General features: G+C 49.1%; 1 protein-coding gene across 2 annotated transcripts; it reads right to left on the reverse strand.

The window, feature by feature from the left end:
* Positions 1-1,127: 1,127 nt before the first annotated feature.
* Positions 1,128-24,994, reverse strand: LOC144731671 (acyl-protein thioesterase 1-like). Of its 2 annotated transcripts, XM_078612859.1 has the most exons (9): positions 24,722-24,994; positions 13,196-13,227; positions 9,864-9,929; positions 7,958-8,005; positions 6,710-6,780; positions 5,836-5,909; positions 5,486-5,587; positions 4,024-4,194; positions 1,128-3,479 (listed from the first exon to the last, which is right to left on the reverse strand). In XM_078612859.1, the coding sequence occupies exons 1-9, from the start codon at positions 24,788-24,790 to the stop codon at positions 3,426-3,428; spliced, it is 687 nt and encodes a 228-aa protein (XP_078468985.1). In that variant the 5' UTR covers positions 24,791-24,994; the 3' UTR covers positions 1,128-3,425. The 2 variants fall into 2 exon arrangements, with proteins under 2 accessions (XP_078468985.1, XP_078468977.1); XM_078612851.1 differs by lacking the exons at positions 13,196-13,227; positions 24,722-24,994 and adding an exon at positions 10,984-13,185.
* Between the last annotated feature and the right edge of the window lie 1,367 nt (positions 24,995-26,361).

The following is a 26,361-nucleotide window of genomic DNA, read 5'->3' on the forward strand; positions in this document are numbered from 1 at the left end:
GGCTGACCGCGGCATTTTATTAAAAAAAAAAGTGTAAAACGATTCTCGAATTGAACGACAGTCGTGGTTCATGACAAATCACCAGGGAAAGTTGCCGACGGGCGGGGGCGAATACTTTCACCCCCTAATTCCCATTCCACGCGTGTTTTTGTAAGATTCTAAACACCGAAGCATCGCCAAAAAGTTTGTACCAAGAATATCAGCTGCTCCAAAATACAGGGTTTCTTTTGGGGGGGTTGGGGTTAGATCACGTTTTATGTGTCGTTAAACCCACCACCACCCGACACAGCTTAATTAGTAAGGTTTGTCATGTAAACGGAACATGCCAATTCGTTTGTAGTACAGCACTGTTTTGTTCGAGAGCCAAGCCACAACATTTACAATCGGGCTGTCACCTGATGATGCTCGTTGTAATTACTGGCAAAACGTCGTGCTCAGATTGTAAATGTTGTGGCTTGGCTCTCCAACACCGGTGTGCTGTACTAGTAGTAATGAGTAATCCATACTCTTTGGTTCTTTCGGCAAAGTCACGGAGGTATAAAATTAATCGCCACATTTCGGGCGCAACACAAGCGTCCATCGGCGACCCCCTAGATTCGCACGCTTGTGTTGCGCCCGAAACGTCGTGATTTATTTTATTTTATACATACGTGACTTTACCGAAAGAACCAAAGAGTAGAGTAGTAACGAATTTGCAAGTTCTGTTTACATGATAAACCTTATTAAGTGGCTGTGTTCGGTGGTGGCGGGTTTAACGACACATTTACGCGATCTAACCCAAAAACAAACCTGCATTATGGATGACATTGGTCGCGAAAGCCTACGCGTTTCATATCAGCTGCTGTTGCGAACTCAAGTGTACACCTGGCTGTCCGATTGAGCTCTAAGAAGTTAACTCCGTGTTTTCAAGCTTCCGGCTTCCCCCAAGGCACCAATGAAGTGATATATTTTTAAAGGAAAAATAAACGGTTTATCACACTTCTACCTCTTGCTCGCTTGGAAATCACTCATCGGGCAACCACATTCAAACGGCTGGGTTACACACAACGGAGGTGGGGTGTTTGAGACGGCCGGGTGGTGGACACGCCGCGGAAGCTGCTGCCTTACAGAGGAGTCTGAGACGGTCGTGGTTTAGATATCTCGGGATTTATTCCCGAGAAGCCCATTCCCAGGTGGGTCCAGACACACGCGCACACCCCTGGCGTGGTGACGGCAGCCGGAGTCCAGCGTGACCCCACGGTAACGATCCGCTCCGAACTCTCCTTACCGCCCCCCCACCAACAGTCCTCGGCGCTCCCTCGATTTGCACGCCCACCGGCGGGCGGGCGAAGGAAGACGCGACACAAACGTCGACCAGTCATCGATGGGCGTTTTGGAAAAACTCGATGAACCACAACCACGAGAGTTAATGGTTCGCAAGGTAGTTTTGTCAACGGTTAGGTGGATTTAAGCGGGTGAATCGTTAAGTGATTGTGCCGCCACCTGCGGGGAGATGATACAAAATTACCAGACACCGATTACCGAATATTTGATAGAAGCTGGCATCATAGTCTCCGTGTTGGGTTATTATCCTCCCCATTCAAACCCCAGGAAGTGGGTTGGGAATATCATACACACAAGGACAAGTGATCGCAATTACCTAGGAGCCACAAATAAATAACACTCCGTTGTTATTCTACAAGTCGGCGTTCGCCCGAGCGTGACAAATCTGCGTGCCGAGTTTTCGCAAAAATAATCCTCGTCCAAATGACGCCGATGAAACTTTTCCGCTTGTTTAACGGCGCGCGGTGGGGAGAGTGGGCAGCAGGGAAAGAAATAACGCAAACCGAGCCCCCGTGGCAAGGCCCGATTAACGCGGGGGGGGGGGGGGAATTGCAGCCTGGAGCCTCAGATTTTGAGAGAATGCCCGACAAACATACGTTGTGAAATGTAAAACGGTAGCACTACAGTAAGTCCGACGGTGTAATTTGGTATTTGAAGCTATAGTGTTACTGTGAGTGTTAAGGTTTATGTGCTGGATTAAAATAGTTTTGTTAGTTTTAACATTTATCTTTGTGCATATGTATTTCGTCTATATATGTCACATTTCAAAACTAGAACTGAAAAAAAACAATGTGAATAACAATGGAGCATTTGGGCACCAGGCATGTTGTGGTGTTGAAACAGGGAATGGATTGCATTTACGAGGGGGCACACCTCCAAAACTATAACAGTTCCCCAAAAACTTCATCCGGGCTTGCCCGATGAAAAACACAATTGGTCCGTGAGGACGTCACGTGATCCCGGCATCATAGCCAATCCCACAGTAGTTGTGTGACGATTAGCTACTCAGGGGGGAGGGGGCAAACATTAACGATTGCGTGACATCGCGCGTGCTGATACGTTTTTGAATTCTACATTCTACTTGGAAATGCCGCAGTTTCCTGTGGACGCCTCACTTCCTGTTGAACTACCCACCCCACCCCACCCCCCCCTCTCTTTGATTGGCCACAGCTGTGTATAAATTGAGGCTGGTGAAACAAGTAGGAAGCAGTTTCCACAAGACCTCCAAACAACGGGATCATAGGTCCTGTGCCGGATCCCGAAACATGGCTTTAAAGCTGCAATTGAAAACTATACATCGGCAATTACATGTTTTATTAATTGATCATAAATTACTGCAGCGCAGGTGTGGGATATAAAAGTAGAATCCGCAGACCAGCCGTTAATAATATGAAGCCTTGAGGCAGCGTATAAAAAGTTATTTAAATAAAAGTCCTATTTATGCTATTACTTAGCAGAGCTAAGATCAAATCAACGCTTGTTTGGGCACCGTGATGATGCCACCTATGTTTTGCATTGACGAAATTCTACGAAACTACATTGGGTCTACGACATCTTCCCAGCTACACCGAGGTCGATGCGGGCGTCCCTCGCTTACAAAAAGCCGCATCTTAAATAGAAACGCGTGCTAATAAAACGCACAAACCTCCGGATGTCGTTACAGCAAAGTCCGTGTAAGATATCTCAAAGCTATAAAAAAAAATTGCGTTTATTTCGGGAAAGTAAAAAAAACAGGAGTCGTCTTTCTCCTGTCCCCGCGCGTGGGTTAGGGGAGTTTGGGATAAATCACGGAGCGCTAAGCTGGCACCGCGTGGGATATATCTTCAGGAGATCCAGTCCCCGGGATAGCTCCGGATAAAACGAAGCCCTGGGAAGCAAACTGCGCGGTCATGTCTTGACCGCAGGAATGTGACGTCGCTTATAAATATTCTATCGTAGATTTTTTTTATTTAATGTATTTTCTTTAGGCTGGAATATGTGAAGCCCTCTTGTTTCGTTTTGCCTTTCAGGCTCGTGAAAACAAATATCAATAATGACGATTATAATGAAAACAGTAATAATAATCATAACAGTGTCCACTCCCAAACAAAAGTTGGCCGCTCCTAGTTGCTGTCGGGGACTTGCGTTTCGAGGAATTTTTTGACGTCAATCATCTCCTAATGGGACAAAAGGGGAAAGGGAAGAGAAATAATCACAATCGCTCAGACGAAAATCAAACATTTAGGGCACGATCCACACCTCAGTGAACGTGGGGGTTCTTTCATCAGACTTTTGGCTGCAATGCAATCGAGTAGAACGTTGCGTGCGAGCGAGTGATTGAGCAAACGTGAGAGTGAGCGAGGGAGTAACTGAGCATTCACGTGAGAGAGTGACTAAGCCATCGGAAGATGGTTTAGCCAATCGCCACTCTCGCCACCTCTTGCATGGATGGGCGGGATTGCTCAAACAAGAGTGTGGGTGAGCGAATAAATGATCGATAATGAGGGTGGGTGAGCAAATGAGCAATAGTGCAAGCAAGTGACCGACCGATCATGAGAGACAGCGAGCGAGCTTGACCGCGAGGGTGGGCGAGTGAACGAGCGCTCTATCGATCACGAGTGAGCGAGCGATTAAGCCGCCGCCGTCGAACAATCGTTTGGTCTCGTGCGTGCGTTAGGGGGGCTCGCTACCCCCCCCCCGGTTCCCCCCCGCCCCCCACACCTCCTGCGTGGACGAGTGTCCCAGGCCACGGTACGTCTTGAAGGTGACGGCGTCGGGGCCCAGGAGGGAGCGCAGCTTGTCGGCCGTGAGCTGCCCGAAGAGCGGTGGCACCAGGAGGTCCGCCTCGCCGTGGCACTGCAGGACCGGCACGCCGGCGTGCGTCCCGTCCGACTGTGGCCGCCAAACCAAAAGGACAAAGATGCCGTTGGCGCAGGTTGCTGTCGGCGAGCAACTAATGACGGTCGGAACTGCGCACCTAATCTCTTCGTTTTTTCGTATGGCTGATGTAGACGCAGAGCAACAACTACGATTTCACATCCAGGTGGTCAAGCCAGATAACCGCGTCAGGAGTAACGGAGTGTATCGCTGCGACGTCTCCTTCGTATTGGTGGGTCGGGCATTGCGTCTGTTGTGGATGACCACAGTCGCACACTGGAAAGTTTTGAAATTTTCCATTTGTGCAGCATGGTTTACACGGATGCAGATTAGGGTAGGCCATGATAAAAACCAGGGACTTTCTCTGTTGGGTCTTTCACAATGGGGAGCCGCAGGCGCACCTAATGAGCGAGGCCGTGTAGACCGCACCAACTTCTGCCCGGCCACATTTTGTCTCCCTAGTGCTGATGATGTTCCCGACACACCGCACGAGGTGTCAATGTGTAAGGCTGAGTCGACCTAACTGTATACACAAAGACAAAGATCCCCCGTGTAGCCTTGAGCAAACTGTCGAGGCAAGTGCCGCTCGCGAAGCCCCTGAGGGGTCGGTGTGGCCAACACCATGCCCAGCTTCCTTTGTCTGGGCACAGCTACTCAACCTAGCAGAGGCCCAGGGGACTGGGTGAAATATTTCGCTACTGTTATTGATCACGAGCAGGAATTTCCAAGTAGTCTAATCGCTCGTAGCGCAGTGCGCTAACCGCTGCGCCACCGCTCGCCCGACGACCGCACACGTACGGACACAAGTAAGAACAAAGGTCCCCCGTGTAGCCGCTAACAGACTGTTGGGGCAAGTGCTGTTAGCGAGGTGCGCATGGTGCACGAGGAGGCGGTGTGGACAGTACAACACCTGTGTTGCTCTGTCTCCCCACCGCTGATGTTGACACACTGCACCAGGCACTCACAAAAGTTACCGCGTACGGTAATTGTGTTTGACGGTGGTGATGGCGGTGATGTTGGCGGCGGTGTTGTTGGTGGGGATATTGGTGATGGTGGTGATGGAATTGGTGGTGGTGATATTGGGGATGGAATTGGTGATGGCGATATTGGTGATTGATAGTGTTGGCGATACTTGTGATGTTGGCGATGGTGGTGTTGGCGATGGTGGTGTTGGCGATGGTGGTGTTGGCGGTGTTGGTCATGGTGGTGTTGGTGGTGTTGGTGATGGTGGTGTTGGCGATGGTGGTGTTGGCGATGGTGGTGTTGGCGGTGTTGGTGATGGTGGTGTTGGTAACGAGGGTGTCACCTGTGTGAACGAGTCTCGGAGGGGCAGCCAGCAGCTCAGAGCCACCACCCCGCCCAGCTTGTGCCGACTTGTGAGCGCCGTGTAGAGAGACAGAGCGCCACCCTGTGCGCGCCACAACGCGTGCAGCACAACGCACGTCATTGCACACCGCAACACACGTATATCACGCCAAGCGTGCATCTTGAAACACGCGTGTCTCGAAATAAGCGTCGCAATGGGCGCGACGCGCAACGTCTAACGCACGAGGCACGTGGAAGCGAGACGTCCTCGTGGTGCTGAAGAAAGCTCGTGAAAGGGAATGAGAGCGTAGATAAGGTGCGCGGGGTGGGTGCGTGCGACGGCTGCTGTACCTGTGAGAATCCGGCCAGTACGATGCGGTGAGATGGGATACCAGCTTTAATCTCCTGCTCTATCAGACCCCGAACTAGAACAAACACACACACACATATAAGGGGCATGCACAACGATGAAGATTCCCTGTATAGCCATAACATACTGTTGGGGCAAGTGCTATGAGCGGGCACCTATGAAGGCCGGTACAGTACACAAAGGGATGGGTGGGTCAGCACCACGCCCGACCGCCTGTTACCCTAGTAGTGATGTTTTCACATCGCACCAGGCACTCATTTGAGGCTGACTTGACCTAGGGCAGGCCCAGGTCGAGTTCAAATATTCATCACTGGTGTTGGCCGTGAACGGGGCCGAAGGGTTTATACCGCAATGTGTTAATAACCACGCTGCCGCTCCCCACAAATAGTCGTACATACGCACACACACACACATGCACAATCACAGCCACATTGCCGATCCACTGTGCCATCAGACAGACAGCTTAAGGCAACGTCCAGACAGGAACCGACCGCTCGAGTGATACTCGGGCTTTGCCCCTTGCTCCTCTTTGACCTGTCAACCACTCGCCGCACACATTCTACACGAGAAATCCATCGTAAATATTATTACTGTGGATTGGCAAAGGAGCTGTGAATTGGCATTAATCACCAGCGAAACGTCGTACTCAAATTGTAAATATTGTGGGTCTCTTCACCCAACACGCTGGATGTGCTGAAGTAGTTTTGTTTACATGACAAAATTTGGTTGTGTCGGGTGGTGGTGGTGGGTTAACGACACAATTATATTTACGCAATCTAACCAAAAAACACTTTACTATGAATAATGTTGGTGGCAAAAAAGCCTACGCGCTGAACATTCATGATTAAGACGAACCGGTCTCGGCCGCTCTCTTGATCCCATCCTCGTCCTCCGTTGCATCAGGGCTCAGGCCGATGATGTCGAACCTGTGCCAGGGATCATAATTTGAGAGCCAAAGGTCACTCACCGGCGAAAAGGTCAAAGGTGATGGACTCCATTTCAATTCACACATTTGTCACACAGATTGCTTTCGATTCATAGACACAGTTGGGGGAAACCACAGACTAAGCGGGACGTCAGCCGTAAGAACCGGCACCACCAATATTGCCCAAGCTTTGTGGCCCCGACATTGGGATGTTTGGCCAGCTCCAATAATGAGTATTTATGAGTGTGGCAGGAGCGCTCGCAGAAAACCCACAAGTGCAAGGGAGAAACACTCTATCCCCCGTCCCACCCCCATACAATTTGGAGATTAATCCGCCTGTTCTGCTGCCATCTCATGGCGAGCCAGGGTGGCCGCTGGATCCGGACAGTGAACCTCTTGCAACGAGCGGTGAATGCGCTACTGCTGGCCCACGTTATCAGGTGTGTGTGTGTGTGTGCTTTTGTATTTGTAGGGAGCGATAGTGTAACAGTCAGCATGCTGCCCTACGAACCCGGCGACCCGAGGTCGATTCCCGCTCATGGCCAATACCAGTGACGATTATCTGAACCGGTTCAGGTCTCCCTTAGGTCGACTCAGCCTCAAATGGGTATCTGGTGCGGTGCGTCAACATCGCTACTGGGGAGACAAAGGCGGCCGGGCATGGTGCTGGCCACCCACCCCCTCGTGTGCCATGCCGGCCTTCATAGGTGCTCACTAACAGCAACTTGCCCCAACAGTCTGTTAAGGCTACACGGGGGATCTTGTCTTTGTTTGTCTCTGAGTATTAATGTCATGGCGCTTTGAATGGAAAATTTGTGCCAGCAAGGCACCACATATAAAATTGACTTGACTATGTGTGGGCCGTTGTGTAGTGGTTGTCGCACTGCGCTATTAACCCAGCGACCCGAGTACGATTACCACTCGCGACCGATAACAGTGGTGAATATTTGAACTAGTCTTGGGCATCTCCTAGGTAGACTCAGCCTTAAATGAGTACCTAGTGCGGTGTGTAAACATCAGTACTGGAGAGACAAAGACGGCCGGACGCGGTGCTGGCCACCCACCTCCTCGTGTGCTCGTGCCAGCCTTAATAGGCGCTCGCTAACAAGAGTCTATTAAGGTTATACGGGGGATTTTTGTCTTTGTCTTGTTGCTGTGTGCGCGTATCCGTGCCTTACCAAGACGGCATCATCTGTCGCAGGTTGAGCGTGACCGGCATGAGAGGTCTGCGAATGAAAGAAGAAGACGATGAAGAAACAGAATAAGAAGAAAAAAAGATTATAACAACACGAACAACGTTATCATAAAGCCACTCGTAACAACGACGACAACAAATTAAATTTGAATGTGCACAGCATCTACATGCAACCGCATCTCAAGACACTTAAAAATAATTGCCAGACAACTAAACGAGGGTAGGGAGTGGTTGAGTTGGTGGGGGGGGGGGGGCAGGCGGGGGGGGGGGTCATCACAGCAGGGAAACACAGGAGAGAAAAGAGACACCAAGCAAACCGAGACCCAGCACCAACATCAACGACAACAACAAGTGCAATGATCATCCCCAGGGGCAACCGGGACAGCTGGGGCAGCACTAAAGAGTCCAGGCGGTGGCAGGGGTTGGCAGTATCCAAATTACATGATATCTAAATATATTATTTCATTCCATTTGTACATTGTAATTGGTATCTTCATTACACACCTCAATGTAATTGGTAACCTATCCACATGACACTGCTCTAATAGTTTGTAATTTGAATGTGTTTTGCCCATCTCTGCCAAGGATATCCTTGGGAGGGGGGGGGGGGTGGCCGGATCCCATTCACCACTGAGTCTCACGCTTCCAAGCCACCCCTGGGCTCCCGGACACAGCGAGTCAGAATCAGAATATTTATTTATACTGGAGGAGGAATCCGATGAGCTATGAAGCTATTTTTCCACAGATGTCCAGTAGCCGTTAATCTCAGTAGTGACCATTGAACAGGGAGCTCCCCGCTCGCGGACCTGGACCTACTTATAACAACGCATACGGTTGAAAGTTGCGATCCTAAAACGTTGTAAGAGAAAACGAAAGTAAATATCGGAGTGAGACCGTAACTTGACGAACAGACCAATATCGTACACTCTCTTACTCACTCGGGAGTTACGATAAAACTCCATCTTGAGACAAACTTAGGACATTGTTGTGACGTCCTAAGTTGGGTTCTGGTTTTCCTGACTCCAAACCGACCAGGTCGGGTGGCGTCGCGGTTATACCAAAACCGAGGACCTGGGTCAAGATCTGTGTGTATTAAACTATTTTAACCAAGAATCTCGCGGACCTGGTCCTACTTATAACAACGCATACGGTTGAAAGTTGCGATCCTAAAACGTTGTAAGAGAAAACGAAAGTAAATATCGGAGTGAGACCGTAACTTGACGAACAGACCAATATCGTACACTCTCTTACTCACTCTGGAGTTACGATAAAACTCCATCTTGAGACAAACTTAGGACATTGTTGCGACGTCCTAAGTTGGGTTCTGGTTTTCCTGACTCCAAACCGACCAGGTCGGGTGGCGTCGCGGTTATACCAAAACCGAGGACCTGGGTCAAGATCTGTGTGTATAGAATAAACTATTAAACTATTTTAACCAAGAATCTCAGCACTCACCTTGATCTAGAAGAACGCCGGCGTACAGAGTGGAACAACGTAAACGTGCAGACTAAACGATTAAACTAAACAATGTTCTATATTACCAGGTGAGGCCCACTGAGCTATGTAGCTATTTTTCAGAAGTGACCTGGCCACAAATAATCGCTCAACAAAGTGGCTCATCGCGTGGAAATATATAGCAGCCAAACGCATTTTTATTCTAAATGTGGAGGGAAAAATGGGAGGACCCGGAGAAAAATTCTCGCGACCACGGGGCGAGACATGCAAACTCCAAATACACAACAGGCGTCAGGGTCGGGATCGAATCCATGACCTCTTGCATACCAGGCGAGTCAGTTAACATCTTGCCACCATGGCGCCCATACAGAGGGACACCCGTGGGAGAGGGCGGGCAGAGGGGGGGGCGAGGGTTTGGCCAGGACATCACTCACGCGTGCGGGCAGACGTATTTGATGTGCGGCGACTTGAATTCGGACAGCACCTCCGCCCAGCCGTGGCTACCGAAAGAAGAAAAAGAAAACAGAGAATGTCCATTTAAGGCAAACACACGACCAACCCCACTGGGTGACTGCTGTCAGGAGGCCATGTGGCAGCAGTAAAGCAAGTAGGTCTACGGTCAATCTGAGTGCCGGGCCTCACAAAAAGAGGGCCTCAAAGTAGCCATGTAGATGGTGGAAGGGGACACGACTCGGTGTTCTGCACCAGGATTCTCGATGGCACCGAGTGAATATCGTGAACCCATCTGGGTGAACTTTGAGTGCTCGCCGCTCGTATTCATAGCGGTTTTTCTTCGGGTACTCTGGTTTTGTTTAATCTTCCACGAAGGGATTGGCCAAATATTCCAATGCAGGACCTTCCTGAAAATGTTTTATTTGAGACCCATTGAGGCTTTCATGGGTAAAGGGCAATATATTTTTTCATGAATGTCAAAGTGAATCTCTACTTAGTGGTGCACATCTCTGATGGCTGTCCTGAGCCAGCAGTGGAAATTCCACTTTCCCATGGTGGGATCCATTCCCTTTGCAGGATGATCATTCCTGACAACCCCGCTCAGAGTGGTTCAGTGTCAGTTTGTACCCATTTTAGCCACTCTAAGACAGATGATGAGGATGATGATCGTAGCATTAGTGGATGATGATGATGATGATTACAATATGACAAAGATGATGAATAGTCTGATGGATGGATGGATATTCATTCACTATTGATAATGCTGAAAATGGTTATTCATGATGATGCATAATGATTCAACAATAATTATTCCGATGATGGTGATGATTCAATGATGACTATTTAGCCACGATGATTCTGATGAAGATGATGACGAAGATGATGTTGATTCAGCAATGATGATCTTAATGGCAAACAGAACAGGAGTTGCTTAACTGTTGACCAGGTCTGGAACCCGGAACCTCTTGCCCAGGGGCTCTGCTGCTCCACCACAGCTTTGTAATTAACTTTGTAATTATGTTGCAGACAATGATACTCAGAAGACAAAGATCTCCTGTGTAGACTGAACAGACTGTTGGGACAAGTGCTGTTAGCGAGCACCTGCGAAGGCCGGCACGGCACGCAAGGAGCGTGGGCGGCCTGCACCACGCCTGGCCGCCTTTGCCTCCCTCGTAGCGATGTTTACACATAGCACCAGGTACTCATTTGAGGCTGAGTCGACCTAGGGGAGGCCCAGGAAACGTTCAGATAATCAACACTGGTGTTCGCCGTGAACGGGAATTCAACTCGGTTCGCCGGGTTTGTAGCGCAGCGTAGCGCTAACGACTACACTACCGCTCCCCACCTGAGAAGACAAGCGCGCACACGCGTTAAACCCGATTCCATTCTCAACAAATTCAGGCTGCGTAGATCGAGAGTTCAAATGAACCCACACATTCAAATGTAATACATTTTGATCGAAACAATCTTCCCTGTGTTCATATTTGTGGAATGTAAATCCCCACATGCCACCGCCTGTGCTCAGATGAATGGATAGAGGCTCAGTGTGTAGCTTTGGGCACCAGCCCCTAATCATATTACCTTAAAGCAGATTAGTGGTGCAGAGGCTCCACCCATCCACAGTAGCAGAGGTAGTAATCTCGCCATCGTACACACAGCGCCATGACTGTGCGCGTGTGTACTTTGTGTACTGTGAGATGAGTGCGTGTGCTGTGTGTGATTTGTGCGCCGAGTGTGCTGCGTACTGTGTACCATGTGTGCGGTGTGTGATGTGCGCGTCTATGTGCTACGTGACGTGTTTGACTGCGTAGTTCACTGTGAGGTCGGTATGTGTACTATGTGTGTATATTCCGTGTGTACTGTGTGTATATTCCAGATGTATTGTGTGCGGTGCACACTCGCTGTACCACGTGGTTCGATTAAACCCTGGAGTTGGTATCTCAATTGAGCCACACACAGCGTTTGGAGCTTTATATCCATGGAATTGGTTATAAGCCCGTAACAATTCCACTTATTTATCCACAAATTCTAAAAGAGTCTAATACGAGTACTCAAGAGGGTGCTGCTGCATCGGGATGTTCGTCCGAATAGTGCGAAAGGAAACTGGAGAACCTGGAGAAAACCCACCATGTCTCGGGGTTCCGACAAAGGTCTCGGGCTGAACAACTGGTCCAGAATGCGGCCACCACGATGCTCAAGCGAGCTTCATTACCATTCCTATAATAAAATCTCTGCATTGGCTTTTAATAAAATTTCGGGTACAATTTAAAGTAGTGCTGCGATCATACAAGGCCTTAAATGGCCTCGCACCATTTTACATTCAACGGCTGAAATACCTGGGCATACCGTCACTACCTCTCCGATATGCTGGTTTATATCTGCTCCACGTACCGAGAACTAGACTCTGCACCTGGGGTGACCGAGCTCTTGCATGCGCTGCGCCAAGACGACAGAATGCCCTCTCCACCAGTGGTGACACAGGCGAGCTCATTCGCCCCGTTTATGTCTTCTCTCAAGACTAAGCTGTTTCGCCTGGCCTACACTTCCCATGTACGACCAGTGAACTCTGGGCTTTGTGGTATTTATATTTCCTAACTTTGTGCATGGCGCACTGAGATTCCTGGATGAATTGCGCCTTATAAATGTAAATTATTACATCGCACGGACAGGCGCATGGACCCATTTGCTGTACTGCCTGCGAGTGCCATAAATCGCCGCGTGATCTACCATCCCTGTCCCGCGGTGGCTAACGGGCGTGCATCGCTGGCGCCGCCGCCACCGCCACCCCTGGCTCAACCGACGAAGGGGACTCTCGTGGTATCCAATCGAATTTCTTTAGAACCGATTTCTGTGTTCAGTTTATTGTCCTTCCCCCGCACCTCCGATCAGCACAGTTGGCTACATGCATACATACGAAAATTGAGCACATTCGTAGCAAATTTCGGCCATTACCGCGCAAGGCTATCGTCACGAAGGCGCTGCTTTTCACAGACGGGTACCGGTCTGCGGTCGTAGTCTCACGGGTGACGGTGCCACGTGGCTTGACCCGATTCGGTAATTTTTTGCGAGGAATGTTCAAAACTGGTGGGAAATGGAGGGTGAAGCCGGCAGGCAACGAGGTTTACTCTTTTTTTCGAGCAAATGCCACGGGGTCTTTTAACGTCCACCGTGAAAGCAGACGGCGCGGCATTAACCAGGGGTGGTCGCTGGGCTAGAACCGCGTGAACCTCTGCAACAAGCGGAGGACGCGACACCGCCCAGCGGTATCATTGATGATGACGGTGACGATGGTAAGACGGCGTTTGCCACGTACCCCGTGTCTCCAAGGCCATGGAGAAAGATCACCTGGAAGAGAACGAGGGGGGGGGGGGATGGAAGGAAAAAAAACGTGGCGTCAGAAGTTTCGGTGGCAAAGAACTCGCGACGAACGAAGGCACCGATGATCATTCCTTCCCCGTCGCTCGCTCAAAAGCTTCAACAATAAAATCAACAACTTGCAATAGTGATGCGGCGAGAACGTAACAATCGCCGTCTCAGAGGAGGACAGAAATACACGCGGAGAGCAGGAGGGAAAGGGCGAGAGACAGAGAAAGTGAAGCAGAGAAAGGAAGTAGCTCACACACCCAAAGCACGCACTCGCTTACCTACCCACTCACTGAATCACCCACACACGTACCCACTCACTCATAAACCCACAAACCATCTCATTTATACCCTTCTGTGAATGTACATCAAGGAAATGTGCCAAATGGGTTTTTTTTTCTTTTCCGTGTTAATCCATTTTGCTTACTTGACGAAACGCTAACGGTGACGAACGCCGACTGCCAATGCTCCCAATTCCACTGCCGCTCGGCCGATTCTTTTGCGTTTCCTTTCCCCGGAAAAGGGTGACCTCCATAACACAGCCCACGACCCATCACACAGCCCACGACCCACCACACAGCCCACGGCCCACCACACAGCCAACGGCCAACACACAGCCCACGGCCCACCACACAGCCCATGGCCCACCACACAGCCAACGGCCAACACACAGCCAACGGCCCACCGCACAGCCCACACGGCCCATCGCACAGCCCACCAAACAGCCCACAGCCCATCACACAGCCCAAGGCCCTTCACACAAACCACGACCCATCACACGGCACACGGCCCATCACATCCCATGATCCAGCACATACCTCGTCGTCCAACCAAATTAAGTGAAAAACCAGTCCAGTCAGCAGTGTCATTATTATTGTTGATGGGGGCGCCGCGGTGGCGAGATGTTAACTGCCTCGCCTGGTATGCAGGAGGTCGTAGGTTTGATCCCAACCCTGGCACCTGTATATTTGGAATTTGCACGTTCTCTCTCCCCGTGGTCACGTGGATTTTTCTCCGGGTTCTCCGGCTTTTCCCTCCACGTTCAAGAACATGAGTTTTAGAGTATTTGGCTGCAACAAACCACTTCATTGAGCTATCATTTGTGGCCAGGTCACTTCTGAAAAAGAGCTATATCGCACAGTGGGCCTTACCTGGTAAAATAAAAAAGCTAAATAGGTAATTAGTAACCATATTGAGACCATCAGCTAACTGAAATCGAAAAGCTAATTCGATCAAAGGCGACCGAAACCCGGATCTGAAACCTTGGAACTCAGTGTTGGCGGCTCAGAGTCTCCAACACGGCCATTATGAACACCCAGAGCCAGGCCAGCCACCTCTTCAGGGAGCACACTAAACTCAACTATACGCACGTTGATTCTAAATGTGGAGGGGAAAACCGGAGGACCCGGAGAAAAATCCACGTGACTGCAGGGAGAGACACATGCAAACTCCAATTATATAGCAGGCATCAGGGTCGGGATCGAACCCATGACCTCCTGTATACCAGGCGAGGTAGTTAACATCGGCCACATTGTAGCCTCGCCTCCGAGTAGACGAGCGGTGTGGGTGCCCCTCCCCGGCAGAGCCCCACGGCTCGACACGGCGCTCGAACCGTCTCTGACCGCGGCACGGCAGGCTCTCCGTTGAATTATCGCGATTATAAAACCATCCGTGCGGATAAAGAGAGGAAATTGCAGTGGCTCTCCATCACGACGCAGTAGAAAACGAGACGTGTATTTCAGAAACGGGGCCTGTGGGAGGGCGGGCGGGCGGGCGGGCGGGCGTGCGGGCGGTTCTGGGCCGACGACGGTGAGAATTTACGACCATCATGAGCGTCGTCCAGGGTCGGCGGGGACGACCGTGATGAGGAAACATAAATAGGCTCAGCTCTGTCCCTCCACGGGACAGTAACAGCCACAAGGGCTTTCATTCATTGCCCCCCCCCCCCCGAGTATTTTCCAGCTGCGCGTGCGTAAAACGTGGCGTTCTCCGTGCTCCAGTGCTTCATTTGCAGTGAGCGCGCAATATCGGAGCAGTGGCCAAAAGAAAAGCGTAACACGTCTGACGATTGCATAACGATCGGGTATATAAACACACTTGAATGGAGTTGGACAAACGTCCCAATATAGGACCACAGAGCTTGGGAAATTATTGGCACCGGCTGTGGCTGCTTTTCCGCTAGTCTGTGGTTTCCCGTGCCTCTGAATCATTCTCTTGCTCCCAGAGTGAACGAAAACTACGCACCACATTTTCATGAATTTTTATTGTTACATTGTAGCTCCACCTAAAAACATTTAGGGCGGACACCTAGCCTGGCTCAAGCAAACACTCTGAAAACACTGCCTTAGTGTCTCACAAGTCATGTTCCCAGGGAGTGCAAGGTCATTGCTGTGGGGGTAACCAAGGGCTGACCGCAAACGTTGATGCATGACATCTTCGCCTGGCGTGGAGATGCATGAGTGCGCAGCGTCACTGCCAACACGGTCAAAGTGTGCCTGAACACAAGGGGTAAGAAACACAAGGCACGCGGACCGAACACGACCCCACAAAATGTATTTATTGATTTTTTTACATTTTTATTTCATATTTCAACTAAATAAATGTTCCGCTATTTTTTTTATTTTACCATGTAAGGCCCACTGAGCTACATAGCTCTTTTTCAGAAGCAACCTGGCCATCACAAGTCATAACCCAACGAAGTGGCTTATCACGTGTAAATTTATAGCAGCCAAATACTCTAAACGCACGTTGTTTATAAATATGGAGGGAAAACCCGGAGGACGCAGAGAAAAAGCCACGCGACCACGGAGAGAGAGAGAACATGCAAACTCCAAATATACAGCAGGTATCTGGGTCAGGATCAAACCCATGACCTCCTGTATACCAGGAGAGGTAGTTAACATCTCGCCAATGCAAATAGTTCATGAGAATTATTCCGAATCGCAGGAACCACAAACAAGTGGGAGGACAAACTGAACCGGTGCCAACAATTGCCTAAGCACTGTGGCCATACGTTGGGACATTTGGCCAACTATACGAACCAGTGTTTATGCATGTGTGAGGAGACCAGAATACCCCAAGGGATAACACTGAAAGCCTCGCAAAGATGGATTTAAAAATATAATTTGCTGTACTGCCAGCTCATGGCCACCTTGCAGCCCTGTGGTTTTTGGGAGCTTTGCAAATCTCCATCTGATCCACCAACCCTTGCCTCCCAAATGCTGAAACACAGCCATGCGCCACTATATTAAGTTGAATACATGTGCATGTATTTTCACATCCACTGCTGGATGAGGTGCCTCCCTACGCCATAATGCGAGTTGTTGAGGGGGGGGGGGGGGAGGTTAATTGACCATACTTTGACCACGCTGGTCAATGCGGACTGAGAAGGAGGCGAGCAATGGATTTGACAGCAATGGATGTTACTGCGCCGCCCAACCGCTGCCCACCGCGTGGCCTGTGACAACCTGGCACGCATGGTGCTCACCCATCCAAGCGTTGTCGGGGCTCAACCCTCTGTTAGATTCCGAGAAATTACGAGGTGGTGCGATTCAGTTACAGGCGCGCTGTTGTCAAACACGGTCAGTGTTTACGTGTCACCGTTGTCTTCCTCATTTCAGGGTGTAGCGCAACAACAACAACAAAATACGACCTACGTAAAATATAACTTAGGCACTCTCTCCGGATGCTTACGGCGAGGGCCTATACGAGGTTAGCCACACACAAACATACATAGCGAGCGATTAAAAGACGAGCGTTATTTATACAGGAGCGTCATTCACAAAAAAAAATCGCATTTCGCAACCTTGCACAAGCTGCAACCCACAAGGAGGGAGGTGCATATATTTTAAGATGTTTTCAGCCGAATTAATGAGCGTTTCTTTTCATGCGGGAGTAAACTGCAATACCCGGAAAAAACCCACGCTTGCGAGAGAGCAACACCATCCCATACAGAAGCGTCAGATGATAGGAGTCCACACTTTGCTCTACCGCCTTCTCCGGACGAGCCAGGGAAGGAAGTTTCACAACATTTTTGCGATCCACAAACCCTCGCCTCCCCAAGGTTGGATTACAGGTGTGTGCGTAGCCACCGCCATGCCAATGATCAGATCGCATTGAACTGGCCAAATCTCGTCAGATCTCTAAGACTAGGCAGGCTTGAGGCTGGATCGTGCTTGGATCGGTGACCACCGTGAATATACCGGTGCTGTAGGAGCTGCGCGCAAGAAGGCAGTGCAGCAAGAGCCACTGCTGTGCAACACGATGCTCCCTCATCTTTACCAACCCGCGCTGACAAGCATTGCAGCATGGTCGACTATCCCCTATGGCTCGTATGGCACGGGGAATCCTTCTTTCAGCAATGGTTCGACCCGCAGAGGCAAGATCCCCCAGAAAGCCTGTTACGCGCTGTTCGGGCAAGTGCCGTTAGCGAGCGCCGATGAAGGCCGGCACGGGGTGTTGTGCGGTCGGTACTATGCGGGGCCGCCTTTGTCTCCCAGAATACTCATGTTTACACACCGCGCCAGGTACTCATTTATGAGTCTACCCAGGGGAGGCCCGGGACAAGTTCACATTTGCTACTGATGTAAGTCGTGGCCTTGAATGGAACGGAGGTCACAAGGTTCATAGCGCAGTGAGCTAAGCACTACACGACCGCTAATACACAATTAATTGTGTATTATTACTGAATGTGCTTTGGTCTTAAGTGAAATAGTTTTTTTGTTGATAAGGCCTATTTTTTTTCATCCAACCTACCAGTTTTATAAACACATTTCACTCAAATAAACGGCAATTTTTCTTCTTTAGCTAAAAAAACCCAAACCTAAATTTCAACTCAGCTATGGCCAAGAACGGTAGCCAGGATTGTAGCACAATTATTTACACTGTCCCCTCTAATCAGCTTCATGCCCTTATTATCCTCTAAGGCTAAATCAGCTCATGCAAATGTGAGCCCACAGTAGCCTGCTAAAAGTAGACCACCTCATCCGCGTTGCTTCCCCACCATTCCCAACTACGACGGCGATGTTTTGTAAAGTCCGCAATGGACAGGTTGAAAATTACCGGTGAAATGAAGCCACGGATGGGTTAGTGCATGTTACGTGCGTTTTGGGGGGTTTTTAAAACTTCACCACCATCAGTTACGATAAACCCACTGCTGGATGAAGGGCTTCCCACACTGTGGGTGTCGTGGGGGTTATTTGACCATATTTCACCATGCTGGCCGGCACGGGTTGGTTAAGGTGGAGAGGCCAAGTGCAGTACAACAACGGATTGTACTGCACTGCCGCTCTCTGCTGCTCGCCACGGAGCCCCGAAGCAGTCTATAACACCGGCTTCATGCAAGGTGGTCGCCCCGGCATTGTGTAGGGTCGATGTGTCGGTGTCTAATCTCATATGGGCCATCAACCAGAAAAAGCCTACATGGTATTCGTGGGATGTATCCGACAACAACAACAAAGCGCTTTTGACCAAGTGACTTGCAATGTGCCTAAAAATACGACAGCGCTTGCATATGCGAGCACCATTCACTGCAGATTGAATGTTAAACACCTCTCCAAATTTTGAAAGACTGTATTGTTCATTTAGATTTAAAGCTTTCGTGACTGCAGGGATTCATATTCTTGGTTCTTTCGATAAAGTCACGTAGACGGGAAACAATAAAATAATAAAAATATAAAACAATACAATTCTCACGACGTTTCGACTGCAACACAAGCAATCATCATCAGGTGTGAAAAACACAGCAAGAACATTTTGCTGTGAGAATTTTATTGTTTTATATTTTTATTATTTTATTGTTTCCCTTCTACGTGACTTTACCGAAAGAACCAAGAATATGTATTGTTAATTGTTTAAGAGACAACCGATGAGACGTGAAGTGAAGCTCATATAGTTTTACAGTGTGCCTGGCAGGTCAGAGTAAGAAGAAATAATTTAAGACGTGGTAACCGTGTGTGCCTGTGTGTGGGGGGTGAATATCTGAACCGACCCTGGGCCTCGGCTAGGTCGACTCAGCCTCAAATGAGTACTGAACCTGGTGTGGTGTGCATAAAACATCAGCCCTAGGGGAGACAAAATCTGCTGTGCGCGGTGTGAGCTAGCCACATGTGCCCATATAATAGGTGCTGCTCGCTAACAGCACTTGCACTAACAAGTCTGTTAGAGGCTATATACGATACGGGGGGGGGGGGGGGTCTTTGTCTTAAATGTGTTGTTCACCCTTGTGTCGTGATAGAGAGTGTGTTTTTCCCAGCCTCGGTCGCACGTGGCACCCACCCGCTCGTTAAGAAAATGAACCGCACCACGGAGTTTGACATTCGGGCTCGCTGATTAACTTATGTAAGCCACTGACGTCAATCGTTAATATTTAATTAGAGTTTGTGCTCGCACGGCTGCACAGAGTTAGTTATTCATCCAGGATAGATACACGAAAAACGCACGCGTGTGTCATGCGCATACGAGTAATAAAATAAAGTTAAAGTGAAAAAAGATATGAAGCAAACGCGTGCGCATTGAGACTCATTATACAACTCCATAGCTTGACTTAGAGCTTTCGTGACTGCAAGAATTAATATTATTGGGTCAGATAGGTTCAAAGAAAATGACGAAAAATAACAAAAAAACTACGATGCTTTGATCGCAGCACAAGCGGTCGTCTTCAGGGTACAAAAAACGTCGTAGTTTTTTGTTATTTTTCTTTGAACCTATCTACGTGACTTTACCGAAAGACCCCAAGAATATGAACTCCATAGCTTTCAAACCATACGGTTTACCCCGTATTCTTGTACAGGGAAATTTAGTTTACAGGTCCATACGGCGTACAGCCGTTTTGAATACGGGAAACATTTTTCTGTCTATTTGTTTGTGTTTCTCCCTTGTGATGGAACTTTGTAGGATGAACATTTACAGTTATAAGGGCATGCGGTGACCAATAAAGTCTGAATTGGTCTGTAATAAGGTAGGTACTGATAAGGGGGTTGACAGGTATGTAGTGATTCTAGATTTGAAGCTTTCGTGACTGCAATGATTCATATTCTCAGGTTTTTTCGGTAAAGTCACGTAGGTAAAACATTAAAAGTAATGAAAGTAAAATAAAACAAAACAAAAATAAAAATAAAATTCACGACGTTTCGGAGGCAACACAAGTCTCCGTCATCAGGTGGGACCGTCACAGCCAGATTAGCTGCATCAAGTGAAGCAATGATTCAAAATGTAATCCCTTATAAGCAAGTTGAAGGGGGGGAGGAGAGGGGGGGGGAGTTCATCAGAATGTGGTAGCCAATGAATGGAACGTATCGGGAGGGAGGGGGGTGGGAGGGGGAGGGAGCCAACAAAACATTTGGCGACGGCTTGGACGCGGCTGCTGCGCACGCCAACACAATGGGCAGAAAGGGGGGAGGGGAGGTCTCTATGGTTAAGGACATGGTACTATCTCCTGATGACATTCTCGTCAGCTTTGATGTAGTATCTTTGTTTACCAAAGTCCCAGTACCGGACACCCTAACAATAATTGAGGACTTAGTCCAACAGGGATTGAATTCTGATGTACCTGCGCTGGTTAGGCATTGCCTCACCAACACCTATTTTACCTGGAATGGCACCTTCTACAAACAGAATGAGGGTACCCCTATGGGCTCCCCCTTGTCACCAGTTATAGCCAACATTTTCATGGAAAAGTTTGAATCAGACGCCATCCAGACATCCACCCTGCGTCCTTCCCTGTGGAAGAGATATGTGGATGACACTTTCGTCATCTGGCCACATGGCCTCCCAGCATTGAACCACTTCTTGGACCACATCAATTCTAGACACCCATCTATCAGATTCACCATGGAAGTGGAGAAAGACGGTAAACTACCATTCTTGGATATTCTGTTTAAGAGGAGGCTTGACGGATCCTTGGGACATTCTGTCTACAGGAAAGCCACCCACACAGATTCCTACCTGAAACCGGATTCCCACCACCACCCATCTCAAAAGAATTCTCTCATCAAAACGCTATACCACAGAGCCCATGGCATTTCTGACCAACACCACCTGACTGATGAATTAAGACATGTACATCGGGCCCTCAGGATGAACGGATACTCTGACCGTACTATCCGCCAAGCTGTCTCTCCCACCACACAGAAACAACCACATGAAACTCCGACCAAAACTATCACGTTACCATACATAGCAGGCGTGACCAAAAAGATCTCCAAAATTCTAAACAAACATAAGATCCAAGTCCGATTCAGCACAGTGCATAAAATCCGTGATCTGATTCCATCTGTGAAGGATGTCGTTCCTGACTTACAGTATCCTGGAGTCTACAAATTGAGTTGCATTTGTGGTGATTGCTACATTGGAGAAACAAAACGTCATGTTGCTGATCGTGTCCGCGAGCACAAGTCAGATCTGAAACACGGCAGAACTGATTCTTCGGCCGTTGCCGATCATTGCTACAACTCGGCGGGCTCTCATGATATTGTCTTTTCCGAGACCAAGGTTCTCTGCAAGCCTCCTGGCTACCATCAAAGGTTTGTACACGAAGCCATACAAATATACAAACACAGACATAATTTCAACCGTGATGATGGGTACAAACTCAGTAATCACTGGAAAGATGTTATTAACCACGCAAAAAAGACTTAATTACACTTTTTGGACCATCTTATCTGACAGGCACTATTTTAATTTACTTCACCGAGTGTTAACATCCCCAGTTATTTTAACAGTACTCTCTTCATTTTTCAGCCTGCATTGGTATAAACATGGGCATTTTCGTTCCTTTGTTCTATCATGTGTATCAGACCTCCCCTCCCCCCTTTCTGCCCATTGTGTTGGCGTGCGCAGCAGCCGCGTCCAAGCCGTCGCCAAATGTTTTGTTGGCTCCCTCCCCCTCCCCACCCCCCTCCCTCCCGATACGTTCCATTCATTGGCTACCACATTCTGATGAACTCCCCCCCCCCTCTCCTCCCCCCCTTCAACTTGCTTATAAGGGATTACATTTTGAATCATTGCTTCACTTGATGCAGCTAATCTGGCTGTGACGGTCCCACCTGATGACGGAGACTTGTGTTGCCTCCGAAACGTCGTGAATTTTATTTTTATTTTTGTTTTGTTTTATTTTACTTTCATTACTTTTAATGTTTTACCTACGTGACTTTACCGAAAAAACCTGAGAATAGGTATGTAGTGATAATAATAGTTTTTTCCCCCTTTTTTCTGGCAACAAAACTAAAATTTTTTACAAGGAATCATGTTTACATTAACCACAATACCTGTGGTCAGAATGCAAACAACAAACACACTCTGATAATGTCATGCATTGTCCTTGAAATTGATTGGTCCACACCAGAGACAGCTTTCCTTAGAGCCCAGTCTCACACGGTGTTCGACCAGATGACGCCAAAAGGCGCACAACTCAAAGACAACGCACCATCAGAGTAATGAGGGCTCAGGATAAGCATCTACTTCATGAGGCCTCCTTTGCCAGTGCCAAAATATAATAATAGGTTTTTCCCCCTTTTTTCTGGCAACAAAACTGAAACCTCAATCAATTTCAAGGACAATGCATGACATTATCAGTGTGTTTTTGTTTGCATTCTGAACGCAGGTATTGTAATTAATGTAAACATGATTCCTAGTAAAAAGGTTTCAGTTTTGTGCATAAAAGCATGCGGTCAGTGACGGTCAAGGGCATTAAGGGGACGGTGAGATCATCCTCCGAGGAGATGAAGCGATGAAATGACCTCGTGTGCAGCTGGTGCTGGAGGGATTACTTGGGTCAGCTCTCTCATCCAGCAGTGGGGTGATCCTGGCTGCTGCTGAGGATTATTTACGAGCATGCTTTGCGAAACATTAAACATCACGAACGGCACACATATTACTGTAACGTCACCACAACATGCGTCTGCATGAAAGCAATTCGTGAGGCGCTCATACACAGGACACACATGGGTAACCTTAGGAACCAGTGATGGAAATTCCAGGTGCCTATGGCATGGGTCAACCAATTCAAAAGAGGGACTGCTTCAAACCAAGTGCTCAATATATCGACCCGGGAAAGGGGAGAAGATGATATGCTGAGTCAACTTCCTCACTATCTATGACCACGCATATATTAAATATTAATCTACTGCATTGCATCTGTTGACTCGGCAAACGGCAAATCCCGAGTCTCTACACTCTTACCCCAGGAGGGTCCTGCTACATTTCCGATGTTTGGCTAATTAACAATCTTTTTTAAAAGACTCCAACCAGACTTTGAATCAATAATATCTACACGATCACGGCAGCAACGTTGCCTTAAGGCCGTAATTGCAAGGACATCGCGGTTGTAATCCGTGACAACATTCGACACGAATGTTCGTCACACACACACGCACCCACGATCTCAGAGACCCACAAGAAACGAAACCCTCCCGCCTACTCACAACGGGCGAGGGTTGGTGGATCACATCACGAGGCTGACACAGAGACACACAGACAGACACACACAGAGACACACAGACAGACACACAGACACACACAGACACACATACAGACACACAGACAGACACACACAGACAGACACACAGAGACACACAGACAGACACACAGACACACACAGACACACACAGACAGACACAGACAGACACACACACAGACAGACACACAGACAGACACACACAGAGACACACAGAGACACACAGACAGACACACAGACACCCCCTCGCCCTCTTCTATAGAACCCCGCGGATCACACCGCGGGAGGTGAACACGAGCCGCCACTCCATGTTACCCTGGCACGCTCGCTCAGCCACGCTCACACGCTCAACCCTCTCTCTCAGCTCCACTCTCTCAGCCCCCTCTCAGCTCATCCCCTCTCAGATCAGACCCTCTCAGCTCAGCCCTCTCAGCTCAACCCTCTCAGCTCAACCCTATCTCTTACCCCTCTCAGCTCACCCTCTCGCTCAGCCCTCTCGCTCGCTCAGCTCCACTCGCTCAGCCCCTCTCTCTCAACCCTCTCAGCTCACCCCACTCTCTCACCCCTCTCTCTCAGCTCACCCACTCTCTCAGCCCCGCTCTCTCACCCCTCTCTCACCCTCTCAGCTCCACTCTCTCACCCCACTCTCTCTCAGCTCCACTCTCTCACCCCACTCTCTCGCCCTCTCAGCTCCACTCTATCGCCCTCTCAGCTCCACTCTCTCGCCCTCTCAGCTCCACTCTCTCGCCCTCTCAGCTCCACTCTCTCACCCTCTCACTCACCCCGCTCTCTCACCCCTCCCTCTCACCCTCTCACCCCACTCTCTCTCAGCTCCACTCTCACCCCACTCTCTCGCCCTCTCAGCTCCACTCTCTCGCCCTCTCAGCTCCACTCTCTCGCCCTCTCAGCTCCACTCTCTCGCCCTCTCAGCTCCACTCTCTCGCCCTCTCAGCTCCACTCTCTCACCCTCTCACTCACCCCTCTCACTCGCCCCTCTCTCTCACCCCTCTCAGCTCCACTCACCGAGGCGGTGGCTCTCCTGGTCGCCGGTACGACGGCAGGGAGCGGCGCTGACATGTTATTGCCACACATACAAGACGCTTCGTTGATAAATTACTTCTCTTGTCACTGCGGTTATTGCGACGAGCAAGCCGCAATGTGTATGTTGTTTATCTTTGTTGTTGTTATCTTTGTTGTTGTTGTTGTTGTCAACAGCGCGCTCCGCGTGCGCGCGCGCGCGGATAGAGCAGCGCGGCGAGTGATCTGCTGCCGTAGATTAACACAGCAACCCCTTGACGGCTGTCGTAAAGTGTTTTGAAGCCCGTGTCGTAAAACGCTCACGTGACGCTGTTTACTGAGACAAGGTGGGGGTGGAGAGGGGGGTGGTTGAGGCGGTTGTTGGTGGTGGGGGAGTTGGGGGAGTTGGGGAGGTGGGGGGATTTGGGAGGTGGGGGTGATGGGGGAGGTGGGGGGTGGGGGAGGTGGGGGGGTAGTGGAGGGGTTAGGACGTTAGGTGGGGGAGGTGGGGGGTGGTGGGGGAGGAGGTGAGGGGCGTAGTGGGGGGGGGTTAGGTGGTTGGGGGGTAGCAGGGACGTCACGATTCGGTGATTCCCGTAGTCGATTTAACTCCGGAATCGATTTTATTCCTTCATGCGTGGAACACTGCAGATCGATGCAAAATCGGAATATTTATTTATTTGTACTGGAGGAATCCGATGAGCTATAAAGCTCTTGTTCGCAGATGTCCAGTAGGGGTGGGTCAGAACGTTAGAACAACAAACAAAACCACGATAGGAGTTCAAAGTAGTATAGAAAAGGTAAACAAATGGCTTGAACAATATTTACTACTATAATGAGCCAAAAATGTCTGTGTGTATTATTTGGGTCTTTCGGTAAGTGGCCGTCCATAAATGACGTCACGCGCTTTGGACGATTTTGGACCCCCCCCCCATCGTCACACGGCGTCACAAAAAGTCAGACCCCCTCAAATATGTCGTCACAAAGCTCTGCCCCCCCCCCAAATAAAACATGCTTCAAATCGCTTTAAACTTTTGTCTTTGTCGTGCGTATTTAATGTGGCGCTGCACTCTGATGTTGTAGGAGAAAACATGTATTAAAAAGTCTATTTCATTAAGTCGAACGTGTTGTCTATATTTATTTAAAGTTGCGCATTTGATGTGACGTCACATTTCTCACCCCCCCCCCCTCGTCACACATCGTCACAAATGTCTGACCCCCCCCCCCTAGGTGCGTGACGTCATTTATAGACGGACCCTTTTTATAATGCACGAATTTTTCGATGCATGTTGGATGCGCCTAATAATCGATTTAAGTATATCAATAGACCAATTAAGTGAGCAGTGGTTGTTAATTTAGTAAATCCCCTTTGTTTTAAGCGTCAGAAGCGATGTTTAACATCATGAAATATGCATCGATTCTATGCCAGAAAAAGTTTATAATTTTCGATTTTCTTTGCCTCTCTACGAATATTTTATCACACCACGATAGATTCACATCAAAACAGATTGCACACGTAATCCCTCCAACTGTGCAATCTAATCGCACTCGAAGCTATCGCTGAACAGATTTTGAAAAAAAACATTTCCACAATCAGATTCGTCGAAATCGAATCAATCGCAAAAAGCGAAATCGTTACGTTCCGC

The sequence above is a fragment of the Lampetra planeri genome, chromosome 2 (genome assembly GCF_965212315.1).
Source record: "Lampetra planeri chromosome 2, kcLamPlan1.2.h2, whole genome shotgun sequence".
In the NCBI taxonomy this organism is placed as follows: Eukaryota; Metazoa; Chordata; class Hyperoartia; order Petromyzontiformes; family Petromyzontidae; genus Lampetra; species Lampetra planeri.